A 24372-nucleotide genomic window follows, 5' to 3' on the forward strand; every position below is an offset into this window, starting at 1 on the left:
AAGTGATGTTGTTCAAGCCCAAAACAGTGGATGAGGCTTGTGTACAAGCACCATACCTAGAGAACATAGGCTTGAAAAGAGCACAATCAAGTGGATCGAAACAAAAGGAGAAACAAGATGCTTTTAAGGAGAGGAAGAAGAAGAAAAAAGGGGGGGAAAGGTAAAAGGACAGTAGCCACAACACAGTAGTGCAAAGATTCGAGCAACCACTGTAACCACTGCAACATTGATGGCCATATAGAGGAGAAGCACTGGAAGTTGCATCCAGAGCTAAACCCGAAGAACAAGAAGAAATATAATAAGAAGAAGAATATCATGGCCACTGATTTGAGCAACCAAGTTGAAAGAAACTCATACATGGATGAGAATATTGTCTGTATATCAATGCAGAAGGAGGTGAATCTGAGTAGCCTTCAACAACATGAAGAGAAAGAAATGACCAAACTCTTGCATGTAAAGGTACAGGTCAAGAAGATGAATATTGATGCTATGTTTGACTCAAGATCACTGGTGAATCTCATTGTAGCAGATCTGCTGAAGAATTTGAGGCTGGAAGTTCATGATCATCCAAACCCCTATCCATTGGGATGGGTACATAATGATGCAGAGCTGAAGGTAACAAAACACTGCAAAATTAGGTTTGCTATCAGTGTTGATTTTATTGATGAAGTAGATATGGATGTGGTTCCCCTTGATGTATGTGGAGTCGTGTTTGAGAGTCAATACATGTGCATGTGTGATTAATATTCATGAGAAGAGATAACCAGTATCGGCTCATCAAGGATGGAAAATTGTTCCTCATCAATGCACACAAAGGCAAGTCAAAAATTTAACTGGTAAGTGCCAAGCAAGCCAGGAAATTGATTAGTTCCAGCAAGAAGTATGTTTTATTATTTTTAAGAGAAAGTCAGTCTATAGAGGAGTCAATAAGAGGCAAGGCATCCCTAGAGGCGTGTACTAAGAAATAAAAAGAACAATTGGAGGAGTTATTACAGGCCTACAAGGACGTGCTATGAGAGCCTAAAGGGTAAACCCCTAAGAGAGAAGTGGAGCATGATATCCAGCTATTGCCAGACTCCCCATTGCAAAATATCGAGTTGTACAGACAATCTGTTATAGAAGCAAGTGAGGTGAATAAACAATTGTCGCAGTCGTTGGAACAGGGTGTCATTCGACCAAGTACATCACCATGTGGGTCACCCATCATCATTGTGTCAAAGAAGGATGGGATTTGGCGGATGTTTATAGATTACAGGGTGTTGAATAAAATCACACTCAAGAATAGACACCTGTTGTCAAGGATAGATGATATGCTAGATTAGTTGCAGCAAGAAAAGTATTTCACCAAGATGGACTTGAAGTTTGGATATCACCAGGTTTAAGTCAAAGAAGAAGATACATGGAAGACCACTATCAAAACCGAGAAAGGTTTGTATGATTGGTTAGTTATTCCATTTGGCCTATGTAATGCACCAACTACATTTATGAGATTAATCAATGATGTATTGCGCCCTTTTATAGATTCATTTATTATTTTCTACTTGGATGATATACTGGTATATAGTGTTACCTGGGAGGAGCATATTTCACATTTGACGCAGGTGGTGGAAACATTGAAGAAGCACCAGTTGCTAGCAAATCTCAAGAGGTGTGAGTTTGTGCAGTAATCCTTGGTGTATTTGGGATATGTGATTGGTGGAGGAGAATTGAAGATAAATCCTTCCAAGATGGAGGCCATCATGAAATTGCCGGTGCCTACTAATGTTACTAAGGTTAGGATTTTCATTGGGGCAATAGAGTGCCTAAGGAACTTCATAGCCTCGTTTTCAGTGGTAGCAGCACCACTCCATGCCATAACAGAAAGTGGCAAGAGTTTCCAATGGGGGAAAGGTTAGCAGAAGGCTTTCAATGAGTTAAAGAAGAAGATCAGTGAAGCACTAGCTCTGGCATTACCAAACTTGTAGCGGCCCTTTGAAGTGGATACAAATGCGAGTGGGTATGTTGTGGGGGTTGTCTTGATGCAGGGAGGAAGGCATTTATGTTACCATTCTGAAGTTTTTCATGGGGTAGTTTTTAACTACCCTACCTACGATAAGGAGCTCTATGCCATGGTGAAAGATATGAAGAAGTGGAAGCACTATTTGATGGGAAAGGAGATAGTAATTGATGAGCCCCAAAAATGGATAATTATACGGGCTCATTCAACCTCCTAATTTGACTTAATCCACCATTCTCATTAGTTTATTACATGTTTTTTATTATATTTATGCTAATAGAGTGAATTGGGTTAGTCATTATGCCAACAAGTCTAATGTGTGCTTTGTGTAGCATTTTTGGTCAATTTGGAGACAAATTCAATGGTTGAAATGAGCACTTGGCAGCCAAATTCGTGGAGAGTATTTTTAGGAAGGTGTTCCCTTCATTTATGGGCCCTTACCTCGAATTATCCACCATCATCTCGGAGTTCAAGGGCCACCAAATCAATTAGAACAAGGGCAGCCAAGCAAGTCAAGTAGGACTGCTGTTAACTACAAGTTTTGGGCAGCCGAGTCCCTAAAGTTTAGGAGGACTGTTGGGGTCCTCAATTTGTATAAATAAGAGGGCTTAGGGCCTCATTTCAATTATTCATTTTGGTTAACCAGTAGTTAGTCACTTTGTAGGTAGAAGTTAGCTAGCTTGTAGTTTGATTTTAGTCAGTAGATTAGCTTTGCATTTCAGCACATTTTCAAGCTTCCCCTTGTGGACAGTTTTGATGTAACTCTTCTTTTCTTGCTCAATAAAGATGAATCCAGCTTTGCACCAGCTCTAAATCTCTCTTAGGAGGTTGTAGCTCTTGGGTTTGGGCCCATCTCAAGCGCCCAGTACCTCCTTTGTTTACTCTCATGCGTCTTTGCTGCATTCTTAGAATAAAATCTGCTATTTAGATTTAAATCTTGTTTTGTTATTTAGGTTGTTTTTGATGATTAAAATAGCTTTTCATGTTTAGGATAGATTGGTAGGATAATAATAGGAAAAAGGCTCCAAAAAATGGTCAACAAACACTTTTGGTTTCACCTCTTCATTATTGGATCAGGGGCTGGAATTGAAGTAACCGTGCTGTCCCAAACAAAAACACTAGTTTGCTTTACCATGCAATCCTTAGTGTACTGTTTTCATTTGCAGAAGTTGGTTGTGTTCAGATCTCTGAAATGGTTCATTGCATGATTGATGTACATGGTTTTCTTTCCAAATAAAGATGTTGTTCATTCATTTTATTGACAGTTAGATTAGATTAGCTAGGACTTTGATTATTTGCAAGACTTTGTTGATTCGGTTAAATGTACACCGTGCAGGGCATCTCTACCATTCTCTCATCCACCTAAGCTTCATCAGAGCCAACTGTTCCATCTCCTAGCTAGGTTCCTCGTCTCACACCTGTCCTTTTGCCCACGTAACCCTACCTTCTTTCTCCATCATTGTCTTAGCCTTATTTAAGCCAACTCAGCCTTCTACACCCTCTCACCACTCCATCCACCAGTCCTTGGGTCACTCGAGGTCCCTATCCTACCTCCCTATCCATTCACACATCTTCCCTCACTCACCCATCCTCTAAAATCCACTTTTTAAACATCCTGTAGAAATTTCTGAACATCCTGTAGAAATCTCTGAACATCCTGTAGAACCCCTGTAGACTTCCTGTAGAAGCTCACAAATGAGGTTTCTTGATAGCCAAACTTTGTGAAACTCCCCGGAAGGCTGTTAGGGACTCCTTAGACCCTCTCTGAACCTTCCAAACCTTTTCCAAGCATTTCTCCTCCTTGATCCACCCCTGCACAGTAAAAATCCAGTTAAAAGCACATGCATGATAATTCTAATAACTTACTCAAAAATACAAAAAGATGTTTTCTTCAGGTAGAGGTAGTCTAGACACATGTATTTTACCTTCATAGAAGTAATGGCATCTCTTTCAGTAGTTTTCATTCTCTCCTTTGCATCAGTAGGATTAGTTGGTAGAATTAGGGTTTGCTAGGGTTTGCGTTTTCCTTTACTTTTTCAATCTCTTTTCGCAAATAGATTAGCTTCCTTTGAGTTAGCTTTCATCCATCAATTAAAAAGCTTCTTCTAAGAGCTCATAGAAGTTGGCTTAAGCTCCTAGTGGACTTGTGCCAGCTGACCAAGTGACAGTTGCGGCAAGAGCTAGTACTTGTGCATACAGCACCGTCGCTTCCAAGTTTGTTACGAACTACCGGGTTGATAAAAGTAAAGAAGGGAGTCTCAGGAGTTGCAGCATTATTGCTGCAATACTGAAGCCCACCATTAATCGACACAGATCACCAACCGTTAGAGTATTTGTAGACCGAGAGTAAGCTACAACAGACTAGGCATTACAAGTGGATGGAGTTTTTACAACAGTTTCATTTGGTGATCAAGTATAAGAAGGGAAACACAAACAAGTTGGCCAATATTCTTTCAAGGCCACCCACATCAAATATTACAGCGCTGGGAACTCTTATGCACATGGAGCCATTCACCCATGATGCATACATAGAATCATATTCATAAGATGAGGACTTCAAGGAGGTGTATCAATAGTTGCAGAGTCAGAGTCATGTGCACGATGGAGATAACATCATTGACTATCATCTCCAAGATGGGTTACTATACAGGCTACATAAGCTATCTATTCCTAAAGGTGAGCATTTGTAGCTGATGAGAGAGGCTCACACCTCCAAGGTTGTAGGGCACTTTGGTGTAGGGAAGACGGTGGCTAACTTGAAGAGGTATGTGTATTGGCCCAAGATGCAAGAGAAGGTAGCTAGGTTCATAAGAGGATGAATGCTTTGTTGTACCCGCAAGCCTAGAAACAAGAAATAGGGTCTCTATCATCCCTTATTTGTACCTACTCATCCTTGGGAAAGCATTTCCATAGAATTTGTGGGAGGTTTACCAAAAACCAGGAAGGGACATGACTACCTATTCATGGTAGTTGATAGTTTCAACAAGATGTGTGTTCTGATGCCCTATAAAAATACCATCATTGGACAAGAAGCAACAAACTTGTTATTTAGATAGGTCTAGGTGCACTTTGGGATACCAAGGAGCATCATTTCAAACAGGGATACAAGATTTCTCAGTGCATTCTAGAATATATTGTGCGAGAAGATGTACATGAAGTTGAAGAGATCTACGAAATTCCATCCACAGAAAGATGGGCAGACAAAACTAGTTAACATGAATTTGGTGTAGCTTCTAAGTGGATACAACCAGAAGCATCCAAAGACCTAGGATGAAAATCTAGTATATATACAACATTCTTATAATAGAACGGTCCACCCTTCTACTAGAAAGTCCCCATTTGAGACTTGTTTTGGATATATGGCACCTTCACCTTTGGATATTGCATATGGAAAACAAGGAGGAGTGAGGGAAGAACTTACAGGAGATGCTTTGAGGGATGAAAAATTTATAGAGAAGATTAGGAAGATCCATATATAAGTATAGGAAACATTATAGAAGTTGCGGGTGAAGTATAAGGCCAGACCTGATCAACACAGAACAGAGAAATCATTCAATGTGGGAGACAGAGTATGGCTACAGTTGAACAAGGAGAGGCTGCAGGGGCCTAGTATGAAAATCAAGGCTCTAAGGTATGGTTCCTTTGAGATATTGGAAAAAGTGGGTGATAATGCCTATCGACTCAGTTTACCACCATATATGTGAATTTACTTAGTGGTAAATGTAGATAATTTGAAACTCTATGAGCCTTCCATGCTAGATTAGGAAGAGGAACGTGTCCTACCTGCTGTGGAGGATTTGGCACTAGATGCTCAGGGAAAATTGAAAGAAGATATAGTTTTGCAGAAGAGGGCCAGAACTACAAGAAAAGGGCAACAAGACCTTTGGTAGATTTGGCTGAAGGGACAACTTCCAGGAAAAGCTAAATGGTACACCAGAGAGGTGGAGGAAAAATTTCCTCACCTCATTTAGTAAAATATTTTGGGGACCAAGAGCCTCCCAAAATGGGGAGGTGTGACCCGAATTGGATCATTATATTGTTTATCATCCATCTCAATGCATTTGGAGTGGAAAAGGTGGAGGAATCAGCTCACGAGATTGTCTTTACCGGCGAGACCGAGTTTGGCGAAAAGGGGTCTGAAACCTTCTTGGAGCGTTTTGAGGCATCAAACGATGTTTTTTGGGGGTAAATCTTTGTTTCTTATGCATAACATCTCTTCATGCTATTATACACATAAAAATATTTCAAATGACGCAAGAATCACATTAATAGGAGTCCATATGAAAAAGTTATGCCACTTAGAAGTGGAACGGGAGGATGCTGCATCATCCCCCATTATTTATGGAAAATGGGCTAGCCACATGTTTTTGATGTAAAATAATATAGAAGAGTCTATTTTGTAACTCTAGTTAAGAGTTGATGTATTCAAACTTAACCACTAGTAGGCTATCGGGCTATGTTATAATCGGGCCACTGGGAGGAAGAGGCATTCCATTATTTCGAGAGAATTTTATTCCATAGCTGAGCAAAGATAGCCAGGAGAGATAGGAGATAGAGTACACAGAGAGGATTTGTGCACTACAGTAGCCCATGGGCCACATACATTACTTCTTTGTTCCTGCAGCCATATTTCTAGACAGAGAAAGAGAGCGAAGAAACCTCACCTTCCAGTAGGGTTTTCTCCAGAAAGGGTTTCCCAAAGAGCATATCTAGTGTATTATCTGTGTGTGAGCTTATTTTGTCATTCTCTACTTTTTTGCTTGATTTAATTTTACATGCATTCACTAATTACAAAGGATTTTACAGATCTAGAAATTAAATAAAACTGTAATAGTGTAGAATATCAGTTTTTTAATATAATATTATCATATATGTTGTGACAAACTATCTAGTGGAATATCCACGGCAGTTTATGGATCATAGTTCCAAAATTGGCACAATATAGGTCCCTTGATCTGTCCCTTAACCCCCTTTGTCCCTTTCATCACATTTCCATCACTTAAGGGTAATATTACTTCATTGGGGATTTTGATTCCAGTGAAACTCTTTATAACCTTCAATCTAGGAAGGTGTTCCCACCTATTGAAGGTCAGTCTGTTGGTCTTGGCCAAATTATTATCTCTTCTCCTTGTTCCAATTCCCATTGGTGAAAATTTGTTTTGGCTAGGGCTAAGAAAGAGCTAGGGAATATATGGTTGTTGGTAGGAAGTTGCCCATTATTGGTGTGCTTAGAGCTATGTCCACCTAAGTTTATGTTTCCTCATGAAACTCTTATCCTTTAACTATCAAGGCTTAGAAATCCCCTCTAAAACACTTGCTCTCAAGTGATTGATTTAGGTAGAAGGTCCATATATCATTTTTCTCCAAGAAACCCTGAGTTATAGGGAGGTTGCCACAAAATTATTGGAATATTTGCTTAGTGGGTAGAGCTTTGCTTCTTTACACACTCAAGGTAGGTCTAGTGGCCTAGTTGTTGGGTGGGTGTCTTGAAATATTCAACTTTAGAACTTTTGGAGTATCAGGTTTGGGCTAGGTCTCAAAATATTATCTTTGAAGTTAAAGGATATTGTTATTTTCATTAATATCTATGGGCCCTATGATGAGAGGGTTAACTTCTAGAATCATTTATTTGATATGAGAGTGGTGGAGGCAGAGAATTTAGTGATTAGAGGGGATCTAATTTTTTTTTGGAGGGGTGTCAAATCTTGGGGGCATCTCGCTACAGTTAACAATCTAACAAATTTCTTCCTTAATAAACTTGTTGGGAAAAAAAATCTTGGATGTTGAACCTGTTAGGCTCAATTTGTCATGGAGAAATCCATGCATAGAGGAGCCCATATTGCTAAGCGAATTTATCAAGTTTTAGTGGCCGAAACTTTGGTGGAAAAATTCACCAACATCCAATAATAGATGAGATTTGGTGGGGAATCTAATCACTATCCAATATTGTTGGAATTGAAAAACCTCAGGCCCAAGCCTAGTTTCCCTTTTAAGTTGAATTCCTCTTGGATAAAAGATGAATATTTTATTAAAATTTTTAGGGAGGGTTGGCTTCCTTTCGATCCACAATCTAGTTTGCATGCTGCCCAAAAATTGGAAAATAATATTTTTACATTAAGATATGAGTGGTGGAATGGGATATTCAAAAGCGATGCAGCGAGGAGAAGGAATTGGTGTATATTGAAAAGTAGATTCAATTTTTATTTGACTCAATTTATGGTGGTTTTTTATATGAGGCCTCTAGGGAGGCACAATTAATCTTGTTTGCCTGTAGAAAAGCCATCCTTGAAGCCTAGGAGGATACTTGGAATTTGAAGAGGGGAGCTATATGGTTATAAAGTTGGGATGAGAACATTAAGTTTTTTCAAGCTTATGCTAAGGGTCAGAAGATGTGTAACACCATTTGGAATCTTTGGGATGGTTCGAGAGGGAATGTCTTAGATTTTGAAGTTCTTGCCTCCTAAGGTGTCTCTCATTTTCAAAATTTGTTTAAGGATCCCAAGAGAGAATATATCTCTGAAGTCATCAAGGTCACCCAAATGATCCCTATATTTGTGACTAAGGAGGAAAGCATAACTATGATGGAGGAGGTCTCTGAGGAAGAATTAAAGGTTGTTATTTCAATATTTCAGGAAGATAACATTCCTAGCCCAGCTGGTTGGCAGATTGAGTTCTTTGAAGGCTTCTTTGATGTCATTGGTAATGATTTTATACAGTTTATTAATGAATCTTGAAGGGAAGGAATATTTATTCTGGAATTCAACTCCACATTCATTACTCTCATCCCCAAATTGGATAATCCTAAATCCTTTGAGGATTTTCTCCCTATTTTTTTATGCAATTGTACCTTGAAATTCATATCTACAATGATCTCTAGGAGGTTAAAACCACTTTAATAGCCTTTATTTCAAAGGAAAAATTTGTTTTTCTTAATGGGAGATAGATCCATGAGGAAATCAGGGTGGCCTAAGAAGGTATTCTTAGTATTAAATTTGAAAAATTAAAGGGAGAAGTGATAAAAATTGATCTATCCAAGGTCTATGATTGAGTGAGTTGGATGTGTCTTAGATTGTTGCTTACTCATGTATGTTTTGGGATAGATTTCATAAATTGGGTGATGGGTTCTTTGAGAATATATCTTTTGATGTACTGATAGCAACATCCCCATTTTTCCATGCACAACAAGGTCTTCGACAGAGATGTCCATTATCTCCTTTATTTTTCTTTCTCATTGTTGAAGGCCTTGGTTGTTTCGTAGTTAATAAAAAATGTCGAAGTGACTTTTATGGAGTTTTTATTTCAAATTCATTAGTGATCGCTCATATGTTGTTTATTGATGATATCTTGATTTTTTGCAATAGATATTGTAGAGATGTAGCTATTTTATCTAAGATTATTAATCTATTTGGTACAAATGCATACATTTTGGTTAATGATAGAAAGTAATATATTTTGACTCAGAATTTATCTGATATTGAAGATCCAAACATCATAAATGTTTTTCCTTTTCAAATTCATGCATTATATGATGACATTAAATACTTAGGTTTTCATTTAAAATCAAATTTTTACAAGGTAGACTGATCATGGCTTATTGCCAAGATAAAAAAGAGATTAAAAAGTTGGAGTCTTAGGTGGTTGTCTAGAGCTGGGAAACTTGTGTTGGTTAAATTATTTTTGGAGGCCAATCTAGTCTTGTGGATGTCGATGACTTGGATATGTCATGGTATATTAGAAAAAAATAGAAATATATGTTTTAAATTCTTATGATATGGAACCTAGGAACAATTTTTTCTCCTTTGGGTCCATTGGGAGTGGATTTCCATGGCCAAACCGTTGGGAGGGTGGAGTCTAAAAAGTATTTTTCTTTTCTGGCATGCTTTAGCATCCATGTTGGAGGCTCCTCAGTACACAAAAATTATGGACTCAGGTGGTGTATCAAAAGTAAATCCATCATTTTTCTCTAAAGCACTAGATTATGCTTAGGGATAAGCCTTGAGTTAATATATCTATCATTTGGTGGGATGTCCTCAATTATTTTAGCATTATTGCTTCTGGCCTTGCTTGGAAGGTTGTAATGGCACTAAGGTTCATTTGGGGCAGGATCCCTGACCAAGTAGCAGCCTCTCCCATCCTTTTCCTTAGGGTTTGATTGATTTCCTCAAAGATAGAGGGTTCTCTCGACTCGCTCATATTAGCAATCCTGCCACTGCTATATGGCATCAAGGGTAGTTATCAGTAAGGGATTTGGAAACTGGTTTGGAATTTCAAAATGTCTAGAATAGGTATTTGGAGGCTGTTCTTATAACCCATATAAGGCTGACACCTTTTGAAGATGAATTGGTTTGGTCCCACTCCCTAATTGGCATCTACACTCCCAATGAGGGGATACCTTCATATGAATCTGGCCACTATTATTGGAGAAGAGGAATGATGGTGGAAGGATGTTTGGAAAGTGAAGTTTCCAACAAAATCTCACCTCTTTAAGTGGTGCATCCTTGCTAAAAAGGTTCCCACTTGGGATAATATGCAATGGCACCATAAGATTGGGCGAGGCTAGTGCATTCTTTGTAAGGCAAGTGGAGAATCAATTGAACACCTTTCTAGTGAATGTATGTTCATCTGCCATATTCCTCACTACTCGTGGGTTAGTCAATGCTTCGAGGAGAGGTGGAGGAGTTGGGTTCAGAATAGGAACACAAAATCATTCAGGGCATTTCCCTTGCTCATTTATCGTGGCGCCTAGCGAGCAAGAAAGAAACCCTTTTTTTAGATGTGCTTTCTTCTCTAGTTCAGGTGGAAGCTAATGTTATGGCCATTCTATCTCATTTTTCACAGTTTGCTTATATCCTTAGAAATCGATCTATTATTCCCGAAGAGCCTAATATTTCACGTCCTTGGGGCTGCGTAGGGGATGATTCCATGTCTGGTGGAGGTTTTATCTTATTCTTATCTGATTAACACTTTTTCAAAGTTTCCATGGGTATTGGGAGGGGTTCAAACAATTTGGCTGAGTTTTCTTGCTTATCACTCTCTTATGGAATTTTCAAGGGAAAAGGGCTTTGAAAATTTACAGGTGTTTTGTGACTCCTTATTGGTCATCAATTGGGTTAATGAGATCTAATAGTGTCATTGTTTACATCTTATCTACATTCTAAAGGATGTATTGTGGTTCAAACATTTATTTGCTGATTTTTCTCGCTCTCGTATTTACAAGGAACACCACCATGAGGCAAAAATGATTTCTAAGGACGTCCTTTAGTTGGATGAAAGGTTATGGACAATTGCATAAAAATTAAATAATTCTCATTATCAGTACTATCACTGTCCTTTTATGGACCCACCCGAGGCTCAAGTCTAGTTTATATCTCAGGCTGCTCTACATGTGTTTTTTTCTTTTCACTAATTTAGTTTTTGTATGTATACTTGATATATAGTATTAACACTATGTTATTAGTCTTTTTGGTTGTCTGCTCTGTTAGGTTGGTTGGCAGTTTTTGTGGGTAGTGATCTTTTACAGATGGACTTTCTGGTGCCCTACATGGGTTACTTTTGTACTGGCTGTAAACATTTTTGTTGGGATGTATTGTCTTTTTTTTTGCCACAATATGGATATGGGTAGATCCATCATGAATACAAAATTAGATTTGTATATACAAGTAATTTTGTTTATCTTGATAAATAAACTTACAAATTTTTTTCTTGGAAAAAAAATAGATGGGAGGAATAAAATAGATATCCTTATAACCTTATCCTAAATATTAAAAGGACAAAGCTTTTATGGCTCAATTTTTTCAGTGTAGAAATTGAGAATCTTCCTAAGGAAGTTGTAGAGGGTAATGACGATTGGGAGCTTGTGATTATAGATGTAGAGCTCACTAATGATAGTTGGGGTCTCACTCTCAAGGACAATGTTGATCATCCTTGCAAAGATTAAATTTCAGAGGTTACTTCTAATTTCAAGTTGAAGAGTATAATTTCATCAAACCATTTCATGAATAAAAGTTGGAATAATAATGGTACTTCAATTAACAAAATTAAACTAGATCAAACTTGAGAAAGATATTTTAAATAAAATATTTTCCTTCAAATATTTAAAATGTTAAAATTTAACCAACAACAAAATAGATAAGTTGAAATTTCAATAGAAAGTAATAATAAACATTTGGGATTTGAAACTTCCATGATGGATCCCTGTTCATTTAGGTTGGTCCTGATGATGGATCCTTATTGGGATTTGAAACATTGACAAATATGGTTTCTACTGTGGATACTCCGAGACAAAGCTCAAAAGAAATGAACCACAGATGCCTAAAATCCAGAATAATAAACATAATTTCCAAATTTAAATATAATCTTTTTATAAGTTATATAGATCAATAATAATAGTAGTAGTAGTGCCATTTTTTCTTTGAAGAAATCTGAAAGTGTTGAAATGAATAAAATAAAATTGTAAACACAAACAAAATCAAATATTTTGTGAACACCAATATAAGAGAAGATGTAGTCTATGAATTTATATGATGCATGAACATTTCATATTCATATTTTAGGCGTATCCCAACCCTACTTAACCATGGAGTACATGCTCAATGTTAATCTCATTAGAAAAGAAGAAATTATGATAGATTCTAAGGCCATCATTCAAGGGCATTAACTCTATCAAACTATTATAAAAGAAATGAAGAAACCATACTTTCATTATTGACCTTTAGAAACATGACAATCTAACATTATTACATCAATTATTTGTTATCGAGGGCAAGATTTTTATGATTTGGAGCTTCCCAAGATACACAGAAACACAAAACTAAAGGAAATTACTCATTGAAATCGCCATGTTATTTTTATTCAAGCTATTGGTTGTTCATTTATCCCTCAAACCATGTGACAATGAGTGCAAGAGTTTGATGTCAGAGCATAATCCCTAATACATAAGTTTGATAACAATAAAATTTATGTTACAATCTCCCTAGCTTTCCTAAAAGTCCCATCTAACTTCAAAATTCTAGTCCCAAGCATTAATGCTACAAATGATACATCTCCTTGACCTTGGGATTGGGATGAGGAGGGGGAAAGAGAGCTATGGAAATTTCCAAGATGTTTGCAAAGTATCCTTAAACTAATGTCCAGCTTCACTTTGTGCAAGTTCATATCTAAACTTAACAAGGAACATACAAGTTAGAAAATTTCACCAATTTTAATAGAGTTTCTAATCCCAAATAAAATCATTAAATAGTTTTGTATAAAATAAATAACTATGCATTCGCTTTCCCTTTATGATAAACATGACCAAACTTGTACAAGATTGGTGGATTGTTAAGCAATTCACATTCAATTCTTAGTTATGCGTTTTTTCCCCATTATCTATGTATTAGTGGGGATTCCATGAATTACATACTAAAGTATTCGTTTGTTCCCATTATTTATTGTATTAGTGGGGGTTCCATGATTTACATACTAAGTTGTTGAGAGGCCTCCTAATGTGTTAAAATAATAATAGATACCAAAGCTATAACCATGTCATGAATTTTAAAAGGTAAACAAAAAGCATTATGAATGCAACAAAATAACTATGAATCAACACGATTGATACTATTAGCAAGATGGAATATGTAAACATGTAAAATGTGAGATGACATGATTTCTCTAGATTTCCTCAATGTCTATTGTTTACTCTTCCAAATTGATATTCAATAACTCATTTGTAATTAATCTTGCTAATAAACTCCCAATGTCATGGCAATTTATATGCGTTACCTATGACGAATTGTTTTGACTTTTCACAAAGTTGAGGATGAAGGAAAAGACAATAAAGGAAATGTCTTGAGTTTCATCTTCCATATCCATCACATTGATAAAAAAAATATCAATGTGATGGATTTCGAAAATGACACTCAAATCATAAAAGCGTCAATTTGAAAAAGGAAATGTCATTATGGTGAGTGTTAAAACCAAAGGAAAAAAAAAAAAGAGATTATGGAAAGTGTGGATTTCAAAACATGAAGTATGTAAACTAAATGTGATGTTGATTCCCATATCAACAAAAATTAACAATGCTGATAGCGCATGAATTCAAATAAGGGTTCACAAAGAGAAGGCATCTAACCTTCTTTCGAAAACTTTCATTAAATGATGTTCATAACACATGAATTCAAATACATATTCACAAAGAGAAGGTATATAAGCTTCTTTGGAAAACATTTATTAAGTGACGCATAAAACAATGCTTTCATACATATGGTGGTAGGATATTATGTAGTTGTGATCTATGTGATGAATTTACTTATGTGTAAGGGTAGCATGAATGTATAAGATCCAACTAGAATATTTTCATTAAGTGGCATATAGAATAGGGCATACACCAATATGGTGGTAGAATATACAACTTGAGTGGGCTTAATGGTTAAGAGCATGTGTTTCCTCCTAAGAGGTCACAAGTTCAAAACTAGAGGAGGGTAGAGTATGTATGCCTTTGTAGACTTAGGAGTCAAATCACTGCATAAAATTAGATAATAATAATTATGTAGATGTGAGGGTAGAGTATGTATGCCTTTGTAGACTTAGTAGTCAAATCACTGCATAAAATTAAATAATAATAATTATGTAGATGTGATCTATATCATGGATTTCATTTTGTGTAAAGGTGATATGAATGAATAAGATCCAAGTAAAATAGAGATGATTTTAATCTTTAAATATAAAATGTAAATATGGTTTAACAACGAAAATTTAATATGTTATTAAAAATTCAATTCTTTTTTTGAGATAATAAATTTAAAAAAATCAATTATAATAACTATGAAAGATATTTTAGATCATATTTTAATTTTTTAATTGTTGTCTTATATTATAACAAGATTTTATAAAAAAAATTATTAAGAAAATATATTTTTATTTATTATTAATCGAAAAAGTGGTATAAAATAATTATTTTTTATAATAATTATTTTTAAATTGATCATTTATAATATATTAAAAATATATATATTATTATGTTGATAAGTGTCTTTATTTAAGAATAAGATTTTTATAATTTTAATTTAATTATAAATATATTATAGGTGTATGATCGGGATTTAATGTACATAGAATATTCTAGAATATTTATAACAACATGCAAAAATAAAAGAAAAATATCATATGAAGTGATTTATAGTTTTTTAAACATAGAATATTCTAGAATATTTATAACAACATGCAAGAATAAAGAAAAATGTCATATGAAGTGATTTATAGTTTTTTAAACATATAATATTGATAAACCATGGTATTCACTAATGCTATTGTAACAAAACTCATTTATATATTAAAAATATCTATAATAATGTAGGGACAAATTTTCATGATTAAAAATCTAATTCCATAATTTATAAATTTGTGTATTGCTTCTCTGATTCTGTGTGAAGCGGAAGGGCGAGCAGGAGGGCAGAAGCGGAAGGGCGAGCAGACATTGAGCGGAAGGGGTGAGCAGGAGTGTGAGCAGAAGCGGAAGGGCGAGCAGACGCGGTAGGGCAAGCAGGAGCGTGAGCAGGAGGGCGAGCAGGGGCGGCAAGCAGGGGCGAGCAGGAGCGTGAGCAGGAGGGCGAGCAGGGGCGGCAAGCAGGGGCGAGCAGGAGGGCGAGCAGGGGCGGCAAGCAGGGGTGAGCAGGAGGGCAGAAGTGGAAGGGGCGAGCAGGAGCGTGAGTAGGAGGGCGAGCAGGAGCGGCGAGCAGGGGTGAGCAGGAGGGCAGAAGTGGAAGGGCGAGCAGACGCGGTAGGGCGAGCAAAAGCGGCAAGCAGGGGCGGAGCGCAAAAGTGGAAGGGGCAAGCAGGAGTGTGAGTAGGAGGGCGAGCAGGGGCGAGCAGGAGTGTGAGTAGGAGGGCGAGCAGGAGCAGCGAGTAGGGGCGAGCAGGAGGGCAGAAGTCTTCTGGTCTTTTAGTTTCCTCTAAGCGGGGGCGAGGTGGCTCCCCTTGCCGCCTCTGCCCTAGTGGGTTTTTTCCTCCTTGGTGCCAGTTAGGTCTGTTCTGGCCACGACATATCCTTTGGAGCGTTGAGGGAATAGCGGTGCCTCTGCCCTGTTTCGTGCCGCTTCTATGGATGTCTCTGTTGGTCTTTTCTGCAAGCAGATGCGGTTGATTGTGGCAGCGTTCTTCCTCTGTTTCTCGTCTGAATCGGGTGGAGAGTTTGAGGGGGCGGGGAAGGAGTGGCTTCTTTTGCTGCTCTCTTCCTCATTTCGTGCCTCTCCCTCCATTTTGGGCGGACAGATCTTGTTGCTCTTTCTTCAGATGCTTATCTGCTTGGTTTTTTGGTGCCTCTTCTGCACCTTATAGATGGATTGCCTTGTCTGGGGGCAATATTGGCCTTTCGGGGCTTTATTTGGGATCTGTTTTAACAAATTTGCATGTGGCTAGGTCCACGTTTCTGCATATGCTCTATGTAATCTCTTTATATGAATGTTTCTGCATATGCTTCTTGCATTTGCTCTATGTAATCTTCTTATATGAATATATTACGTTTTTTCTTCTTAAAAAAATTTTGTGTATTAATTATTTTTATAAATAATAATAACAATTTAAAATAAAACTATAATTTAATTATTGTTTATATTTTTTTAAATTTTAACAACCTAACATATATCATGAAATAAATATCGCTATGACAACATATATCATGAAATAAATATCGCTATGACTAGTTGGATTGATGGTTAGTATAGATTGATGTTAATTTTTTAAAGCGCTGAATTAGTCTATAATTTTTTATAAGTATTAGCCGTTTAAAAAGTTAGTAGTGGACATTGTATTCGATTGTGAAGGGCCCATGTCCTCCGCCGCGCTATTTCTGGGCTAGAGTCCTGCTTTTTGATTTAGACTCCATGCTTCATTTTATCACATCCATACAAGGAAATAATGACAATTACACGTTACAGAGGACGAGCCATTCGTATAAAAAAAAGCATAAATTAACCGTGTCCTGCGAAATAGTCTCAGTGGAATCCTTTAAATTATCGATGAAAAGTCTGCTTTTGACTTTGAAACTGTACATCATGTTACCCGTCATACGGACAAAGTAAATAACAACAATCATCACAATTACAGAAGGCCCACGATACAGAGAAAAACAAAATGTTGATGTGGAAGAATTACAGTCAAAATCCATGGGAACTGCACAAAAGCATTCTGGAAAGCAACTATTTTATTATAAAACATACTGAAACACAAATTTCAATGGAATTATGAATGGAATTCAACAACGTACAAAGATGCAGCTGTAACTACAACTTTTTACAGGTTCTATTATTACAGATTTTTTTGCTTTTCTGCCATTCTCTGCTGCAAAAACCCAAGGATGCAACTTTCTATATACTGACTGAAATCTGCATTAACATCAACCATTGAGGTACTTGCCTTTGACAACCTGGAAAATCCTCCTAATTACAAGAAATATTTTATCTCCCAACACATTTCAAAGCATCACACTTATGTTTCTTCAACAACAACTAATGCCCAAATATTCTTGCAAGGTGTTTCAGTCACAATTCAATCTGGGAGTGACTTGCACATTCAATCCATCTTCATTCATATGGAGTGTAAGCATAGTTCTATATCTGACTTCCTTGGTTTTCACAGCTTCAAATTTGAAAAAACGGACGAGAACTGCAGCAACAATTTTCATTTGTAGGTATGCAAAATCCTTCCCAAGACAAGTTCGAGGTCCGGCCTGCAATAATCCAAACCAAACTTTCAATTTTTTTTCATGGCAGCAACTCTATTATTACTTCAAGTAAAGCTGTGTGCTTTCTAGAGGTAGTTTTCCCATGCAGTTAAAATGGAAGGTAAGATTACTTTGGGGCAGCAATCACAGGAAGGGATTAGACCTGTCAGATATATTTTCTGATCAGAGTAAGAATTTCAAAACAAAGCCATCCACACTTTATAATTTTGATGTTAACTGTATCACGAATTTCAAAATCAAGATTTTTCAGATTGATAGATATTTCTTTCAAATCAGGTAAGAATTTCAAAATCAAATCATTCATTTTCTACAATTTTTTCTGACTTGGAACTATAAAACACATGGTTAGTTCCTAACATTGGGATAGCAAAAGTTGATCTGCTGTCAAGAGAGGGGTGGAGAAGGAACAGTTAAATTTTTATTTTCAGCTCATGAATAGGGGATAATGGTCAATGAAGGATAATGGTCAATGAAGGTAGCATTAATTATTTATAGTTGAAAATGTATTTATTTTGGGAACTTATAGGAGCATTTTTTGCAGTTTTTGTGGACATATATGTTTGGGATTTATAGAATAGAGGACATAAAATTATGAGATAGATCCACAATGGAGAATGCGTATAAACAGTCAGTATTAGAAGATAGGGGACTGTTATATTAAGAAACAGTTGATATAGAAGACTGGAGAATGGAAATAGAAACAGAGAACATGTACTATTTTTTCAGTTGATATAGAAGACTAGAAAATGGAAATAGAAGCAGAGAACATGTATTATCTTTTTTTATATGTTAATATGAAGAAGTAGTTTTATTTTTTTTCAAAAAAGCCAATTAAATGGTCTCATAAACCACTTCTAACAATTTTAATAATAATTATTTCAAAAATTTCAAAATCAAACCACTAAATTTCTATAATTTTGATAAACTATTTTGTTTTAACAAACAAAAAATTAACTAATTTATAAAATTAACTCTTCTATACCATTTTCCCATCAAATCATATCCCGGTGCTGATTAATGAAACTATTTAATAGATACCCTTTCCCACATTCCCATTCAATAAAGAAAGATCTAGATCACTTCCTAACACCGAACCAAAGCTTATTTATATAATAAATTTTATTATCATTTACCCTAAATTTTTAATTATTAAATATGTTTAATAAATCCAAATTTTTAAATGGTTCTATTCCCATTAATAAAGTAACTATAGCCAACCCAATATATGTATTCCTTGATGTATATCTCTACATCTGTCATTGGTATAAACTCTAAATAAGCATCCCAGTAGCATTGGAAATCATAAAATAACTTTGGCAAATCTAATATATATTTATAATCTAAATAATAGGTTTAATAAATCTAAATTTGAAATAATTTTATACTAATTAATAAAGTTACTCAGTATATGTATTTGTTGGTGTAAATCTCTACATCTGCTATTTGTATAAACTCTAAGAAAACATGCAGTAGTATTGGCAATCATAAAATAATTTCGACAAATTTAATATATATATTTATAATCATTTTTATTTAACTCATAGATTTCAAGAATATTTCCAAATCTGAAAAACAAAATAAAAATCAAACAAAACAATTAACATCACTCTGATACTCAAATTCAAAAATATTCTCCTAATCTATTATTAAATTAAATTTAACTTGTTATTGCTGTTACAAATCTCTACCTCAGTTATTTGTATAACTCCAAATAGATATCCCATATAGTAGATATTAAACAACCTGATATTAGTGTCTACTGGGTGGCAAAACTCCATCTCAATCTTCAATACTCTACACATCGGCCTGAAGATACACATGGAACAAGCGTTTAGATGGGTCCATGGCCCATTTTTGAGGTGGCAAGGTGCTATCTCATTCACCGATATTTTACACATAACAATCAAGATACACACGAGACAAAGAGTTTAGAGGGGTCTATTGCCCATGTTTAATGTGACAAGAGTTTAGATGGGTCAATTGGCCGTATTTAGTGTGCCTAATGCATCTGGTAGAGCAAATGTACTGGGCATGAAGCAACATCTCACACAAATTGCCCATAATTCCAAAGATGTAACCTGGAGCTCCACAAGTGACAACACTAAGCTGCATATCAGACCCAGGGGGGTGCATATCTGGATGAATCTGTTTGTGTAGATTCAATGCACCGAGCACAAACAAGGAGTTGATAGATCCATGCCCCAGGCCCTCACCCTCACAGGTTTTAAGAGTTGTGAGCACTCATAAAAATGAGGTGCTTTTAGAGACAGGATGGGAGAAATAGTAAAAATAGATGCAACTTTCATCTATTAAGCATAAAATCATGGTGGAGAGAGCACAAAATAGATTTAACTCCAGATCCATTAAACATTGATTAAGATAAAATCAATCAGAACTTATCTGCACTAAAATGATTTGAACTAAAATTTACAGCAAGTTATTTTATTTATCTTTCCAAGATTTGATTATCTCTGTTATTTAGGTTGCTGGACTACCCGATGAATGGATTGATCACCCCATCTGTAGCTCCACCCAATATGTAAGTCTAGAAGGCACATACCTGTAAATACCTGTAACTCTAGAAGGCACATAAAAAATTTAGCAGTCAGGCATGGAATCACTGACCTGAAATGCAGGGAACTTGAAGGGAGATTTGGGATGGAATACCCCATCCTGAATCCATCTTTCTGGCTTGAACTCCTTTGCATCGTCGCCCCATAGGTATGACATTCTCCCCATAGCATAAGGCAAAAAATTCACAGAATCGCCTTTCTTCACCTTGAATCCATCTGGAAGAGTATCCTCATTAACTACGTACTTTCCATCCTGTATCATTCATAAAAATGAAGAAAACCCAAATACATCATAATCAGTTACAATTCTACAGCGCCCATGGCTCACTGGTGTAGAAAAATAAGAAAAAATACTATTGCTGCACAGGCTTCTTACCACAGGAAGGGCTGGATATAAGCGGAGAGTTTCAGACAAAGATGCATGAAGATAATGCATCTTACCCAGTGCTTCATCTGTTAGACTTTGGGCGAAGCTGGCTATATCATTGCATTCTGTACTATATTGATCCTCATGTACGCTGGTACTGGAAATTATTTCTTCAAGGAGCTTTTCTTGTACATGCTGATGCTTGCAGAGCATGTAGATGAACCATGACAATGCAATGGCTGTTGTGTCACGAGCAGCAACCATGAAATTGAGAATAACATCACGTAGATATTTATCAGAAACCTTTCCATCTGTCTCCTTGTCACTTATGATGATATAGCGAGACAGAATATCTGGTCTTACCTGTATAGGGAAATAAAGAAGACACAGCATGAATTTATACTCAGATATTCATACTCAGACCTCAAGATCAAGTTAAAGACCAGAACAAAAGCAAAGATCAAGCTGAAGAACAAGTCTAACTACATGTGGATATGGGTTTTTAGTCAAATTATTGAATAGGACATTACTCAAAGTAACTGACAGAATTCAATCCCAAGAAAATACTCAAAGTAAATGTAGAATTCAATCCCAAGAAGATACATGGAAGTATCTTGAAATATTGGATGTTTTAAGCTAATACACACAGCTCACTCTAGAAAACTATCAACAAGATACATGAAATTGCAACTATATAAAAACATCACAGGATCAATCCCAAGAAAATACTCAAAGTAACTGCTAGAATTCAATCCCAAGAAGATACATTAAAATAGCTTCAAATGCTGGACATTTTAAGCTAATAAACACCGCTCACTCTAGAAAACTATCAACAATATACATGAAATTGCAACTATGTAAAAACATCACAAGATCAATCCCAAGAAGATACTCAATGTAACTGGTAGAATTCAATCCCAAGAAGATACATGAAAGTAGCTTGAGATGTCAGACGTTTTAAGCTAATACACATAGTTCATTCTAGAAAAATATCAACAAGATACAAGAAATTGCAATTATGTAAAAACATCACAGGAAGATAAGATGAAATTTCTATGTACAGATCTGAAATTAAACAAAGAAAGTAGTCTATTCTATGGGAGAATATGTTTCTTACATTTTCCTTTTCAGCAGAGAATATCTCCTGCCTTCTGAAATGAATAACTTTGTAGAGGAAGTCATCCACCATTTTGATGTTTTCCCTCAGGATGGCTTCTGAACCCACATTGAAAAATCTCTGAACTTTCCAAAAGCTGCCAACCATATGGCGATGGAATACCATGGCATTGGCTACATCAAAAGCCTTTGCAAAAGAAGCCTCTGGCCCTGACTCGGCTTTAGAACTTGATAAGCTGTTTATATCAATCCCGAACACCACTTTACAGATCGAATCTAACGATGACCTCATGAACAGATCCTGTTTTTAATTTTTCCATGCATGAGCTAATTAAGAAATTGATATACTTTCAGATATGAAATCTTGAAACATAATTAAAAAATTAATATACTTTCAAAGGTTATGAAATCTTAAAACATAAAAACAATTTACAGCCATGTTACAGTTTAAGGTTTGAGGTTTGAATTCTAATATAATGTTATATAGGCTAAAAATAAATGGATAAAGAATTAATCAATAACATAGATTGGGATTGGGATTAGGATTGCTGAATTTATATAGGAGACTGGTTAAATAACTGACTTATTTCTTTACTGTCAGATTTTAGAATATTCTAAAAATCTGCCATTTATATAAAAATGTTAGTTTGAAACGCTATGAAAAAAAACATAATGAAGAAGAGATGTGGTCCGTAATTTTTATCTAGTAAGAGATATCAGTTACTTTGTGGCTTCACGTAACCATCTTGTCCATATAAGAAAAAGGAAACTATAACAGATTGATCTTCATCTACCTTGTATCTATAAAGTTATAAGATATGAGCATTTGTACAATTTTTTTAAATTCCTTCCACCTTTACTAAATTAAGAGTTAAAATAGATTTAATGTACTGTAATTGAAACCTATTACTGAGATTGAACATATCACCTGCATCTCCACACTTAGATTTAGTTTAGCAGCCTGTGCCAGAATGTTGGCAAGCTTCGCTGCATTGTTACAGAACACACCACTACTAAAGTCCTTTAACACTTTAGATGCGAACTCTGAGCTTGCCAGTTTTCTCTGTTGTCTCCATTTATCTCCATCAACATTGAAGATACCATCACCTAGAAGATCTTTCATGATGTCATAATTGAAGGTGCCCTGCAAATCAACTCAATGCAAACTCAAAGCCATGAGCTCAACTTATTGTTATAATAATTCCTTGAATAGAAGTTCTGCAAAACTTAGTAGATCAATTGAAGTTTCCCTGCAAATCATCTCAGTCCAAACTCAAAGCCATCAGCCCAACTTATTGTTATAATAATTGTTTGAGTACAAGTTCCCCAAACTTAATAGATCTAGAGGATGAAGATGAACTTATATGAATTACTCATGTAAATAAACTGATTTGAATCAAACCTTGTCATAATTGGCAAAGTTGGTTTTGAGAATATGCTCTACATTGACTGGATCTGTGGTGAAAACATAGCTGCAAGTGGGATACACAACTCTGAAAGTCTTGTAACGCTGAGCTTGATCAGTATGGTAGTCATGCAGGCGTTCAAAATTGATGGCATGATTCAGCATTGTACCCACCACTGGTGGATACACACCCTTCTTTCTCCAGTTTCTTAGATAACTAGCTAGCCACAGAGAACATGCTAGAGCAAGAGCAGAGACTGTGACGAACATTGTCAATATGTTCACATCCATCCTGTTTGCCTGAATAGTTGAAAGGATGGATTGGTGATGCAGGAATTTGCTTCTTATAAAGTAACAGAAGGAGAAGATTCCACATAGATTTTCCTGCAATGTCATCAACCTCGTGTGCATCCACTTTGTTTTGTCGTCATGATTGCCTGGGCCCCACAGAATAGAAATGTCTATCTGAGCTTTGGAATTTTTTAAATCCCCACACTGCTTTTAATTTTGATGTACGGATTATGTTTTTTATGGGAATAAACGCCACGAGGCACTCGATCCCTTCGCCACCCATCATTAGATAGATCAGATGGGTATCACTGGATTCCTTTTTCTTTTCTTTGTTTAAGAATATAGTACAAATCTCTCACAATGTTTATTCCAGCCACCGATTTTGAAAGGGCAGGATGGTAATGAAACTTCATCACGACCTTGAATAAGTGGAACTAACAGCCTTATATTGGAAGCCAGCTTTAAAGTTAGGCGTGAGCCTGGTCAAATAATTTGTTTAAACAGAATGAGAATGGTTTATCTTATTGCCATGATCAAAAGGAAGGCTTACAGAACAGAATTTAATTTTCCATGGCCATGTGAGGGCCAATCTCTTCATCCTAGATTCCTAGTCCCCCTTGGATAAATTGATGGGGAATAAATGTTTCAAGATGATCCATATTGGGCTGATTTAGCAAGAGGGGTCCGTGCATTTCTTGGGCTTTGAGACCCTATGGAAAGTACGCCTCGTCCTAGCAAATGGAACTGTATATTTACAGCCACTGTTCACAGTATGAAGCCATAGAGAGCAAATATACATCTATAGCTTTTGCCATCATTAGAGTAAGTGATATCAGTAATGGTTAAAGGAAGGGTAATTTTTTTTAGTCTTCACCCCAGGAAATATTCTACATTTGTGTTATGAGA

General features: G+C 36.1%; 1 protein-coding gene across 1 annotated transcript; it reads right to left on the minus strand.

The window, feature by feature from the left end:
* Positions 1–17156: 17156 nt before the first annotated feature.
* Positions 17157–23501, minus strand: LOC149195478 (cytochrome P450 704C1). The gene is made up of 6 exons (XM_089408388.1): positions 23173–23501; positions 22699–22914; positions 21772–22071; positions 20664–21017; positions 20340–20540; positions 17157–17699 (listed from the first exon to the last, which is right to left on the minus strand). Exons 1-6 carry the CDS (start codon positions 23464–23466, stop codon positions 17508–17510), a joined length of 1557 nt encoding a protein of 518 aa, XP_089264514.1. The 5' UTR covers positions 23467–23501; the 3' UTR covers positions 17157–17507.
* Between the last annotated feature and the right edge of the window lie 871 nt (positions 23502–24372).

This window comes from Pinus tabuliformis, chromosome 2_2 (genome assembly GCF_031772625.1).
Source record: "Pinus tabuliformis cultivar Carrire ecotype Pingquan chromosome 2_2, CPIR1, whole genome shotgun sequence".
NCBI lineage: Eukaryota > Viridiplantae > Streptophyta > Pinopsida > Pinales > Pinaceae > Pinus > Pinus tabuliformis.

Excerpts from the sequence above, each read along its gene's own strand:
- LOC149195478 (XM_089408388.1), bottom strand. The coding sequence starts at position 23,466 with ATGGATGTGAACATATTGACAATGTTCGTCACAGTCTCTGCTCTTGCT. Across the intron at positions 22,915-23,172 it reads ACTTTGCCAATTATGACAAG|GGCACCTTCAATTATGACAT; the intron begins GTTTGATTCAAA and ends GTTGATTTGCAG. Across the intron at positions 17,700-20,339 it reads TCAAGTTCCCTGCATTTCAG|GCCGGACCTCGAACTTGTCT; the intron begins GTCAGTGATTCC and ends GGATTATTGCAG.